This window comes from Nomascus leucogenys, chromosome 21 (assembly GCF_006542625.1).
Source record: "Nomascus leucogenys isolate Asia chromosome 21, Asia_NLE_v1, whole genome shotgun sequence".
Lineage (NCBI taxonomy): Eukaryota > Metazoa > Chordata > Mammalia > Primates > Hylobatidae > Nomascus > Nomascus leucogenys.
In genome coordinates, this window is record NC_044401.1 from 49,455,038 (window position 1) to 49,468,402 (window position 13,365).

The following is a 13,365-nucleotide window of genomic DNA, read 5'->3' on the forward strand; positions in this document are numbered from 1 at the left end:
CACCCAAGAGAAGTCTCCTAGTGCAGTGCCCGGACACAAAAGGTGCTTCAGAAATGGGAGTGCCTTTCCTGTTCTGCAGTGGGAAGGCTGAATACTCCCATTTGTATGTACTAGGGTGAGAATTATGGTTATGTGTTAGACTTTCTCAAAGGTGAAAAGATCAACACGTAGAAAACCTGCATGTGTTTCTTACATAACACGTTATAGTCCATTGATTACATACTGTTTCCAGTGATCTGAGGTAGGTCTCATCACAAAAGTGTGAACGAATTAGGCTCTGGGGCAGGAGTTTTCAAAACCAAGACCCATTAGTGCGTCATGAAATCAGTTAAGCAGGTCACAAACATCAAATTTTTAAAAACCAAAATATAACAGAATAAAAAATATACCATACTTATTGTTTTTTTCAGCACCTTTGTGTGCCGGCTTGTGATTGTGTGTGTTTCTGTGTTTTGCAATGGGCCATGTTCTTAAAAGTTTGAAAGCTATGATTCTAGAGTATTGCATTTACAGAAGTCCAAAAAAAGGACAGAATGTAGTGTCTCTATGGCTCTCAGATAACAAAGCCAACAAACGGCTGTCTCCAGTTCCTAAGGCACTCAAAGAATGTGAGGAACCATGGTCATTTTATCTTTTTTTTTTGAGACAGCATCTTGCTCTGGCACCCAGGCTGAGGTGCAGTGGCATGATGACAGCTCACTGCAGCCTCCACCTCCCAGGCTCAAGCCATCCTCCCACTTCATCCTTCTGAGCAGCTGGGACTATAAGCATGTGCTACCATGCCTAGCTGATTTTTAAATATTTTGTAGACTCTGGGTCCCACAACACTGCCCAGGCTGCTCTCAAACTTCTGTGCTCAAGGGCTCATCCTGTCTCAGCTTCCCGATGTGCCAGGATTACAGGCGTGAGCCACTGCACCCAGTGAAGGACCATAGTCACTTTTTATTTTTTTTTGAGGACGGAGTCTAACTCTGTCGCCCAGGCTGGAGTGCAGTGGCGATCTGGGCTCACTGCAACCTCCATCTTCCAGGTTTGAGTGATTCTCCTGCCTCAGCCTCCCAAGTAGCTGGGATTACAGGCGTGCACCACCACACACAGCTAATTTTTGTATTTTTTGAAAAGATGGGCTTTTGCCATACTGGCCAGGCTGGACTTGAACACCTGACCTCAAGTGATCCTCCCGCCTCAGCCTCCCAAAGTGCTGGGATTATAGGAGTGAGCTACCGCGCCCGGCTGGTACATACAGATGCCCTGTCTGCTGTGATGCATGTGCTGTGAGGTCTTCCAGCATCATCCTACCCATCCTGTTCATAGGTTTCCTGTATCAAGGGACTACTATGGCAGGAATGGGCTGGGAACTGCTGCGGGTGGAAAACTAGACAAGACCCACCACTGGGGCTGCCATGTACTCACTCCATAATCAGGACCGCCCAGCTCCTTTATCCGGACCTCCCAGTGTCCTTTCTCCCTTAGCAGCTTGTTAATTTCATCATTCAGGTCACGAATTCGAAATTCACCTAAACCAGCTAGAAAACAAAAAGGTTAACAATATCATTCCATAAAAATGTACGTCAACACCTCTAACACGTACACTCAGTATCATACCCTTAAAATGAATGTCAACACCTACAAAGGTATACTACATAAAAATACTCATCTAAATTGATAAGAAAAACCACCCAAATAAATGAAAGGACAAGAATTATAAACAAATTATAAACAAACTAGTGTAAGAAAAAAAATCCTTGAAAATAACTTCATCCTCATTAGCAACCAAAAAAACATAAACAACCCTGAAACAACCCGGCAGTTCCATTTATACAACTACTGAAATAACAAGCTCTTAAGAGAGAGGGGGAAACAGCAACCAAGGCCAGCAAAGACAAAATGAGGCTGGGATACGCACCTAGGGATAGCAGCATTCTATGATGGTTTAGCGTTTTCAGGAAAGCAATGTATTGCTATATGGGAAAAATTTTTGGCAAGGATTATAGGACTAAGAATTAAGCCTAAGGGATTAATTGAAAGGGATGTGCACAACAGATTTCGCTGTGGTGCGGCTGGGGCATCACACCACAGAGAAGGTGGGAAAATGGTTAATGAACCCTAATATGTTGAAATGAAACATCATGTAACTTTTGAAAGGGACAATTTGCACACAGTGGAGACACAGCAAGGCCTTTATGAGGTAATGCTGGATGACAACAGCAAGCCCAGAAGGGCTCTTACACCTGGGTTACAGCTAAGACTGATGCTCTAGAAGATGGGCATGAGAGGACTTCTAGGGGTGATGGATACTGCTTGTGGAGGTGGTAGCTTTCACAGGTATAAAAATCTGCTGCAACTCACCCAACTCTACATTAAAAACAGGTGAATTTTATTACATGTAATTCCTGCCTGGATAAAGTCAATTTTTTTTAAAAAGTCAAACAGGCCAGGTGCAGTGGCTCATGCCTGTAATCCCGGCACTCTGGGAAGCAGAGGTGGGTGGACTGCTTGAGCTCAGGAGTTCAAGACCAGCCTGGGCAACATAGTGAAATCCCATCTCCACCAAAAATATGAAAAATTAACTGGGTGTGGTGGCACATGCCTGTGGTTCCAGCTACTTGGGAGACTTAGGTGGGAGAATCGCTTGAGCCCAGGAGGCGGAGACTGCAGTGAGCTGTAATAGCACCACTGCACTCCAGCTTGGGTGACAGAGTGAGACCTCCATTCAAAAAAAAAAAAAGTCAAGTAAGAAGAATACATTGTAACTGGGTGCGGTGGCTCACACCTGTAATCCCAGCCCTTTGGGAGGCAGAGGAGGGCAGATCACTTGAGGTCAGGAGTTCGAGACCAGCCTTGGCTAACATGGAGAGTCCTTGTCTCTACTAAAAATACAAAAATTAGCCGGGAGTGATGGTGCATGCTTGTAATCCCAGCTACTCAGGAAGCTGAGGTAGGAGAATAGCTTGAGCCTGGGAGGCAGAGGTTGCACTGAGCCAAGATCGCGCCACTGCACTGCAGCCTGGGCGACAGGGCAAGACTATCTCAAAAAAAAAAAAAAAAAAAAAAAAAAATATATATATATATATATATATATATATATACACATTTTAAAACCTCCCACTCCCATGTTCTGTTCTGTTAAGAAAGAAAAAGACCTGCCACCACCATGGTGAGACTTTCCAGTGCTAAAGACACAGAGAACTCAAGGCAGCCCAATCCTCTGAGAGCCTCAACCAAAGCAAAGGGAGAGGATTCCAGAAGCCTCTCCCAAAGCAAAGCCAAGGCATCTTGAAGAAAACAGGAATCACACTTTTTTTTTTATTGACTTTCCAAAATCTACATATAAAAACATTACTTTTTGGTACACAATTATGTGAGTTTTCACAAATGCATGTAATCATGTAATCATCATCACAATTAAGACACAGAAAAATTCCATTGCCCCAAAACATTCCCTTAAGAACCACTATAGTCAACCCCTCCCCCTACCCAACTTTTGGCCACCAGTAAACACAATGTATTCTGTTCCTATAATTTTGCTTTTCCAGAACGTCATATAAATGGGATCACAAACTATGCAGCATTTTGAGTTTTGTTTCTTTCACTCAGCATTATGCTCAAAAGCATGCTTTTGAGATTCATCCATATGTTTTAATTTTATTTATTTACTTTAATTATTATTATTATTTACAGAGATGAGGCCTTACTATGTTGCCCAAGCTGGTCTCCAACTCCTGGACTCAAAGCGATCCTCCCACCTTGGTCTCCCAAAGTGCTGGGGATTACAGGCATAAGCCACAGTGCCTAGCCTGTACGTTTGTTTTTACTACTGAATATTATTTTATTTTATAGACACACCTCAGTTTGTTTATTCATTCACCAGAAGGACCTCTGGGTTGCTTCCAGTTTTGGGGCTACTATAAACATTATGTAAGAGTTTTTGCATAACAGAAAAGTATTACATCTCTCTTGGAGAAATACCTAGGAGTGGAATTGATGGATCATAGGTTAAGTGTATGTTTAACTTTATAAGAAACCACCAAACCCCTTTCTAAAGTGGCTATTCCATTTTGCCTCCTCACTAGCAGTGCACGAGAGTTCATTACTTCACATATTCACCAGCACTTGGCATTGTCACCATTTGTGTAAGTCATTCTATTAAGTGTGTAGTATCCCACTGTTGTTTTAATCTGCATTTCCTTTATGACTATTATGTTAAACACATGAAAAGATGCTCATTTGCATCTACATTTTATTTTTTGAGACAGAGTCTCGCTCTGTTGCCCAGGCTGGAGTGCAGTGGTAAAATCTCAGCTCACTGCAACCTCTGCCTCTCAGGTTCAAGCTATCCTCATGCCTCAGCCTCCCAAGTAGTTGGGATTACAGGCGTGAGCCACCACACCCAGCTAATTTTTGTATTTTTAGTAGCGACAGGGTTTTGCCATGTTGGCCAGGCTGGTCTCAAACTCCTGGCCTCAAGTGATCCACCCATCTCGGCCTCCCAAAGTGCTGAGATTACAGACATGAGCCACCATGCCCACCCTACATATTTTCTTTGGTAAAGTATCTGTTCAAAATTTTGCCCACTTCTTAAAACAAATATTTTCTAATTGATGAATTTTTAAGAGTTGTCATCCCTTTCTCCATTGAATTGTTTTCATAACTTTGTCAAAAGTCAACTGACCAAACCAGACATAGTGGCTTATGCCTGTAATCCCAACACTTTGAGAGACACAGATGGGAAGACTGCTCAAGTCCAGCCTGGGCAACATAACAAGAGCCCATCTTTACCAAAAATTTAAAAATTAGCCAGGCAGGGCTGGGCACAGTGGCTCACACCTGTAATCTCAGCACTTTGGGAGGCCGAGGCAGGCAGATCACTTGAGGTTGGGAGTTCGAGACCAGTCTGACAAACAAGGATAAACCCTCTCTCTACTAAAAATACAAACAATTAGCTGGGCATGGTGACACATGCCTGTAACCCCAGCTACTTGGGAGGCTGAGGCAGGAGAATCACTTGTACCCAGGAGGTGGAGGTGCGGTGAGCTGAGATCACGCCACTGCACTCCAGCCTGGCGACAAGAACAAAACTCCATCTCCAAAAAATAATAAAATAAAATAAAAATTAGCCAGGTATGCCGGGCACAGCAGCTCACACCTGTAATCCCAGCACTTTGGGAGGCCAAGGTGTGTGGATCAGGAGGTCAGGAGATGGAGACCATCCTGGCTAACACAGTGAAATCCCGTCTCTACTAAAAAAAAAAAAAAAAAAAAAATATATATATATATATATATATATATATATATATACACACACAAAAAATCAGCTACGCATGGTGGCACGCACTTGTAGTCCCGGCTACTCGGGAGGCTGAGGCAGGCGAATCGCTTAAACCCTGGAGGCAGTGAGCCAAGATTGTGCCACTGCACTCCAGCCTGGGCGAAAGAGCAAGACTCCATCTCAAAAAAAAAAAAGAAAGAAAAAAATTAGCCAGGCATGGTGGCACGCGTCTGCAGTCTCAGCTACATGGGAGGCTGAGGCAAAAGGATCACTTGAGCCCAGGAGGTGGACGCTGCAGTGAGCTATGACTGCACCACTGTACTCCAGGCTGGGTGACAGAGAAAGGCTCTGTCTCCAAAAAAAAAAAAAAGTCAACTGACCATTCATGTGTGGCTCTATTTCTGGACTTCTACTGGACTTCTAATTCTGTTTCTTTGGTCTATGTGCCCTGTCCTTTCACCATTACCACATTATCTGGAAGCTGGAGCTTTCTATTACATCCTGAAATCAGGTGGAATGAATGCTCCAATTTTGTTCCTTTTCACAATTGTTTTGGCTATTGTAGTTCCTTTGCCTTTCCAATTAAATTTCAGACATAGAATGTCAACGTAAACAAAAAATCCTGTTAGAATTTTCATTGTGATATATTTGAAGAGAGAAAGAATTAACATCTATACTGTGTTAAGTCTTCCCATACAAGAGCACAGTGTATCTCCCCATTCATTCGGGTCTTCTTTGGTTTCTTTAGTCATTGCATCCTAGTTTTCAGCATACAGATCCTGACTGTATTTTGTTAGATTTATACCTAAGCATGGCCGGGCGCGGTGGCTCATGCCTGTAATCCCAGCACTTTGGGAGGCTGAGGCGGGTGGATCACAAGGTCAGGAGATTGAGACCATCCTGGCTAATACAGTGAAACCTCGTCTCTACTAAAAATACAAAAAAAATTAGCCAGGCATGGTGGCGGGCGCCTGTAGTCCCAGCTACTCGGGAGGCTGAGGCAGGAGAATGGCGTGAACCCGGGGGGCAGAGCTTGCAGTGAGCTGCACTCCAGCCTGGACGACACAGCAAGACTCCGTCTCAAAAAAATAAATAAATAAAATTAAAATAAAAAAGATTTATACCTAAGTTATTTCTTGTGTTTTGGTGCTTTTTTAAATAGCACTTTAAAAAAATGTTGTATTTCCAGCTGTTCAATGTTGGTATATAAAAACATAATTTTGAATCTGAGCATGGTGGCTCACACCTGTAATCCCAGCACTTTGAGAGGCTGAAGCAGGCAGATCACTTGAGCCCAGAAGTTCCAGACCAGCCTAGCCAACATGGTGAAACCCTGTCTCTACTAAAAATACAAAAATCAGCCAGGTGTGGTGGTGGATGCCTGTAGTCCCAGCTACTCGAGAGGCTGAGGCAGAATAGCTTGAACCTGGGAGGCGGAGGTTGCAGTGAGCCGAGACTGGGCCACTGCACTCCAGCATGGGTGACAGAGCAAGACTCTGTCTCAAAAAAAAAAAAAAAAAAAAAAAAAATATATATATATATATATATGGGTGTGTACGTGTATATATGTAATTCTGTATATTGAACATCTTTTCTGTGATCTTGATAAATTCACTTATTCATTTTAGAAGTCTTTCTGTAGGTTCCTTGGGATTTTCTACATAGAAAATTACGTAGGATTTTAGGCTGGGCGTGGTGGCTCACGCCTGTAATCCCAGTACTTTGGGAGGCAGAGGCGGGCGGATCACCTGAGGTTGGGAGTTCGAGACCAGGCTGGCCAATATGGCGAAACTCTGTCTCTACTAAAAATACAAAAATTAGCCGGACATGGTGGCGCATGCCTGTAGTCCTAGCTACTCAGGAGGCTGAGGCAGGAGAATCATTTGAACTCAGGGGGCAGAGGTTGCAGTGAGCTGAGACCGTGCCACTGCACTCCAGCCTGGACAACAGAGCAAGACTTCATCTCAAAAAAAAGAAAATTATATTGGATTTTCTATGTTACAATAAAGACAGTTTTATTCATTACTTTCTAATCTTTAAGCCTTTTATTTCCTTTTTTTACTTTACTGTACTGGCTAGGATTTCCAGCATCACACTGAATATAGTGGTGAGAATGGATGTCTTTGCCTCATTCCTGATCTTAAGAGGAAAGCATTCAATTCTTCACCATTAAATAGTTTATTGGCTATGGGTTTCTTTTTTTTTTTTTTTGAGACGGAGTCTCGCTCTGTCACCCAGGCTGGAGTGCAGTGGCGCAATCTCGGCTCACTGCAAGCTCCGTCTCCCAGGTTCACGCCATTCTCCTGCCTCAGCCTCTCCGAGTAGCTAGGACTACAGGTGCCTGCCACCACGCCCGGCTAATTTTTTTGTATTTTTAGTAGTACTTTATCAGGGCCGGGTGTGGTGGCTCATGCCTGTAATCCCAGCACTTAGGAAGGCCAAGGTGGGTGGATCACCTGAGGTTAGGAATTCGAGACCAGCCTTGCCAACCTGGTAAAACGCTGTCTCTACTGAAAATACAAAAATTAGCTAGGCATGGTAGCTGGCGCCTGTAATCCCAGCTACTCAGGAGGCTGAGGCAGGAGAATCACTTGAACCTGAGAGGCAGAGGTTGCATTGAGCTGAAATTGCACCACTGCACTCCAGCATGGGTGACAAGAGCAAAACTCCGTCTCAGAAAAAAAAAAAAGAAGTGCTTTATCAGGGTAAAGAGTTCCCTTTTATTCCCAGTTTGCTGAGTTCTTATCATGAATAAACGTCTGATTTTGTCAAATACTTTTTCTGCATCTACTTAGATCATCATACAGTTTTTCTTCTTTAGAATGACATAGTGAATTAACTTATTTTTGAATGTTGAATCAACTATGGTTTTCCAGAATAAATCCTACTTAGTTGTGATGTATTATCCTTTTTATACATTGCTAGGTTTTTTTTTTTTTTTTGAGACAGAGTCTTGCTCTGTCGCCCAGGCTGGAGTGCAGTGGTGGGATCTCGGCTCACTGCAAGCTCTGCCTCCCAGGTTCCAGCAATTCTCCTGCCTCAGCCTCCCGGGAAGCTGGGACTACAGGTACTCACCACCATGCCTGGCTAATTTTTTTCTATTTTTAGTAGAGACGGGGTTTCACCGTGTGTTAGCCAGGATGGTTTCGATCTCCTGATCTCTCAATCCACCCACCTCGGCCTCCCAAAGTGCTGGGATTACAGGCGTGAGCCACCACGCCCGGCCATACATTGCTAGGTTTGATATGCTAATATTTCATTAAAGATTTCCGTCTATATTCATAGGAAATATTGTCAGTAGTTATTTCTCATAATATCTTTTTCTGATTTTAGCATCAGGGTAATGCTGATACTAAAATTCATAAAATGAGTTAAAAAGTGTTCCCTCTTCCATTTTCTTGAGGAAACTATGTGGAGTTGGTATTATTTCTTCCTTAAATATTTAGTAGAACTGACCAGTGAAGCCATCTGGGCCTGGAATTTTCTTTTAGAAAGGTATTTAGAAATGAATTCAATTTCTTTCCATCTTGTTTTTTTTTTTTTTTTTTCCTGAGATGGACTGTCACTCTGTCACCCAGGCTGGAGTGCAGTGGCCCAATCTTGGTTCACTGCAACCTCTGCCTCCTGGGTTAAAGTGATTCTCCTGCCTCAGCCTCCCAAGTAGCTGGGACTACAGGCATGCGTCACCATGCCTGGCTAATTTTTCTATTTTTCGTAGAGACAGGGTTTCACCATGTTGGCCAGCCTGGTCTTGAACTCCTAACCTCAGGTGATCCACCCACCTCCGCTTCCCAAAGTGCTGCGGTTACGGGTGTGAGCCACGGTGCACAGCCCCAGTTTCTTTAACAGATATAGGACTACTCAAGTTTACCATTTCTTTTTGAACTGTGTCTCTAAACAGCAGAATTATTGACACTGTAGTTTATTTAGGATAATTATTTGTAGGATGCTTAGCACATCCCTGGCCTCTACCCACTGTGTGCCAGTAGCACCCTTCCAGTTCTAACAATCAAAAATTTCTTCAGGGCCAGGCGTGGTGGCTCACGCCTGTAATCCCAGCACTTTGGGAGGCTGAGGAGGGCAGACAATGAGGTCAGGAGATCGAGACCATCCTGGCTAACATGGTGAAACCCTGTCTCTACTAAAAATACAAAAAAAAATTAGTCGGGCGTGGCGGTGGGCACCTGTATGCCCAGTTACTCAGGAGGCTGAGGCAGGAGATTTGCTTGAACCCGGGAGGCAGAGGCTGCAGTGAGCCAAGATCATGCCACTGCACTCCAGCCTGGGCAACACAGCGAGACTCCGTCTCAAAACAAAACAAAACAAAAAAAATGAACTATTTCTCGGCCAGGCACCGTGGCTTACACCTGTAATCCTAGCACTTTGGAAGGCCGAGGAGGGTGGATCACCTGAGGTCAGGAATTGAAGACCAGCCTGTTCAACATGGTGAAACCCTGTCTCTACTAAAAAATTACAAAAATTAGCCAGGTATGATGGAGGGTGCCTGTAATCCCAGCTACTCAGGAGGCTGAGGCGGGAGAAACTGCTTGAACCCAGGGAGGTGGAGGTTGCAGTGAGCCGAGAACTCACCACTGCACGCTAGCCTGGGTGACAGAGCGAGACTCCATCTCAAAATAAAAAAGAACCACTTCTCTTAAGTGAGCTTTGGCCATTTGTGTCTTGTAAGGAATTGACCTATTTCATCTAAGTTGTCAAATTTATGGGCATAACATTGTCTGTAATATTTCCTTATTATCCTTTTAATGTATATAGATTCTATAGTAATATTCCCAATTTGGTTCCTAATATTCTTAATTTGTGTATATTTTTTCTTGGTCAGTCTGACTAGAAGTTTATCAATTTTACTGATCTTTTCAAAGAACCAGCTGTTGGTCTGTTTTCTCTATTCATCTTGTTTTCAATGTTATTGATTTCTTATCTTTACTATTTCCTTCCTTCTGCTTGCTTTGGGTTTAATTTGCTCTTCTTTTCTAATTTCATAGGGTAGAAGCTTAGATCACTGATTTGAAAACTTTCATAAATTTCTATTATTGCAGTGCTATATATATTTTGTTTGTTTGTTTGTTTGTTTTGAGATGGAGTCCTGGAGTGCAGTGGCACGATCTTGGCTCACTACAACTTCCGCCTCCTGGGTTCAAGCGATTCTCCTGCCTCAGCCTCCCAAGTAGCTGGGATTACAAGCATGCGCCACCACGCCCAACTAATTTTGTATTTTCAGTAGAGATGGGGTTTCTCCATGTTGGTCAGGCTGGTCTCAAACTCCAGACCTTAGGTGATCCTCCCTCCTCAGCCTCCCAAAGTGCTGGGATTACAAGCGTGAGCTAATGCGCCTGGCCTCAAATATTTTAAATTTGCTAACATTTGTTCTGCAGCCCAGAATATGTTTTATTTTGGTGAATGTTCCATGTGCTCTTTAAAAAAGACCATGTAGTAGGCCAGGCATAGTGGCTCATACCTGTAATCCCAGCACTTTGGGAGGCTGAGGCGGGCAAATCGCAAGGTCAGGAGATCAAGACCATCCTGGCTAACACAAACCTGTCTCTACTAAAAGTACCCTGTCTTTTAGTGAGGGTACTGTCTCTACTAAAAGTACAAAAAAATTAGCCGGGCGTGGTGGTGGGCGCCTGTAGTCCCAGCTATTCGGGAGGCTGAGGCAGGAGAATGGCATGAACCCAGGAGGCTGAGCTTGCAGTGAGCCAAGATCGCGCCACTGCACTCCAGCCTGGGTGACAGAGTGAGACTCTGTCTCAAAAAAAAAAAAAAAAAAAAAGACATATTCTTTTTTGTTAGGTGCAGTGTTGTGAGGTACAGTATTCTACAACTTTCAACTGCATCAAACTGACTGATTGTATTGATTGGCTCTTCTATGTCCTTACTGATTTACTGTCTACTTACTCTATTAATTATTGTGAGAGGAGTATTGAAGTCCTCAAGTCTAATTGTGGATTTGAGAATCAAGCACTTTAAAGGAACAAGTTTGCTTACCATTCTGAATCTGAGCCACTTTTTTAGAGATCTCTCCAATGATCTATTAAAAAAAAGTAATACATTTTAATGATTTTTGAATATGTTAGAAAGCACAGAAAAACTATAATGCAAAATTAGTATTTAAAAATACTTAGACATTTGGTCTAACAGTCATTTACATAATAAGAAGAAATGAGAGACTTGTTACTTCTACTGAAATCAGATTTACCCAGAACATACCTGTCGTCTCCACTTCTCAGCTTTAGGCAGCTCAGTACATTCTGAGGCCAGAAAGGGTCTTCGTTCCTAAAGGAGAAAAAAGTAACACATTTCCATTATACTATTTACAAGTTTCATACAACATTCACAACTGATTCAGGCCTTAAGCCTAAATCATCTAATGGCCTAAAAACATTTGAAGTTTTCATTCCAGATGATCCTCATCAAGCCGTAAACCTCATTCTACAATCTCTCCTTAGGAAAAACATTGATTGCATTGTATTTAGTATTGGAAAGAACTTAACTGTCCTGCAATAGACAGACAGCTAAACTAGGTTATAGCTATTTCATGGCATATTTATAGTACCTTAAGAAACAATTTCTATCAGTGTTTAAAACAAACATACATAAATATGGGTGTATTCATATACATGTGTGTATATAAAATTAAAAAAAATCCAAAGAATGGTATATATTATCTCTAATTTGGGTGAGTCTCTAAGAAATGAAATAATTTACCGGTTTCAGCTTACAGCTGTTCTCCACATCATACTCCAGTCCCTATTCAATATTAGAGCTGGAGTAATAAAGGACTCAGTCATCAGGCCAGGCATGGCGGTTCATCCCTGTAATCCCCACTTTGGGAGGTCGAGGCAGGCAGATTGCCTGAGGCCTGCAGTTTGAGACCACTCTGGCCAACATGGTGAAACCCCATCTCTACTAAAAATACAAAAAAATTAGCTGGGTGTGGTGATATGTGCCTATAATTCCAGCTACTCAGGAGACTGAGGCAGGGGAATTACTTGAACCAGGGAGATGGAGGTTGCAGTGAGCCAAGATCATGCCACTGCACTTCAGCCTAAGCGACAGAGCGTCCATCTCAAAAAAAAAAAAAAAGGTGGGGGGTGCGGGGTTGGGCCCAGTCATCATAATACAGAAGAAACTGAAAAACAAGCAGCCAGCTCCATCACCCTGCCTCAGCTATGGGGAGGTATTGGAATTCAAGTGTACAGACTCTCAAGAGCGTCAGCAGGTACAGATAAGAAACAGGAAATTTTGAAGTTTGAAGTCTGTTGACCTGGAGTGCAGCAGCGCGCTCTTGGTGCACTGCAACCTCCGTCTCCAGGGCTCAAGTGATTCTTCTGCCTCAGCCTCCCAAGTAGCTGGGATTACAGGTGCCTGCCACCATGCCCAGCTAATTTTTGTATTTTTAGTAGAGACAGGGTTTCACCATGTTAGCCAGGCTGGCCTCAAACTCCTGACTTCAAGTGATCCACCTCCCTCAGCCTCCCAAAGTGCTGGGATTACAGGCGTGAGCCACTGCACCCTGCTTTTTTTTTTTTTTTTTTTTTTTTTTTGACAGGTTCTCACTGTGTCACCCTGGCTGGAGTGCAGTGGCATGATCATGGCTCCCTGCAATGTAAGACTCCTGCATTCAAGCGATTCTCCTGCCTCATCCTCCCCAGTAGCTGGGACTACAGGCAGGCGCCACCATGCCTGGCTAGGCTAATCTTTGTATTTTTTGTAAAGAAGGGATTTTGCCATGTTGCCCAGACTGGTGTCAAACTCCTAGACTCAAGTGATCCACCCACCTCAGCCTCCCAAAGTATCAGGATTACAGGCATGAGCCACTGCGCCCAGCCTGCATTTATACTTGATACTTTACAATTCATGAGGAAGATTTACACCAACCTTCACTTTTCCCTCTTCCAGCTGAGCCTGGCGAAATCTTGCTAAGGCCGTCCTACCAGGGATAGAAAAGACTCCATTAGATCCTGCTCACACAGACTTCTCATTACCCATGTTCCTGGATGGGGTAGATATGCTTATGACCATATTTAATGTCATTCATATATATAGATTGTAATTAAGAAACCAGAGAGTAGTTG

At 43.2% G+C, this 13,365-nt stretch overlaps 1 protein-coding gene across 1 annotated transcript in view; it reads right to left on the minus strand.

Moving 5' to 3' along the window:
• ISY1 (ISY1 splicing factor homolog) overlaps positions 1-13,365 on the minus strand; it is a 31,712-nt gene that overhangs the window by 15,474 nt on the left and 2,873 nt on the right. Inside the window, exons 3-6 of the mRNA XM_004091749.3 lie at positions 13,169-13,220; positions 11,498-11,563; positions 11,276-11,318; positions 1,414-1,526 (exon numbers count right to left, since the gene is read on the minus strand). Coding sequence (XP_004091797.1) covers positions 1,414-1,526; positions 11,276-11,318; positions 11,498-11,563; positions 13,169-13,220 — 274 coding nt within the window. The remainder of the gene's footprint in view (positions 1-1,413; positions 1,527-11,275; positions 11,319-11,497; positions 11,564-13,168; positions 13,221-13,365) is intronic.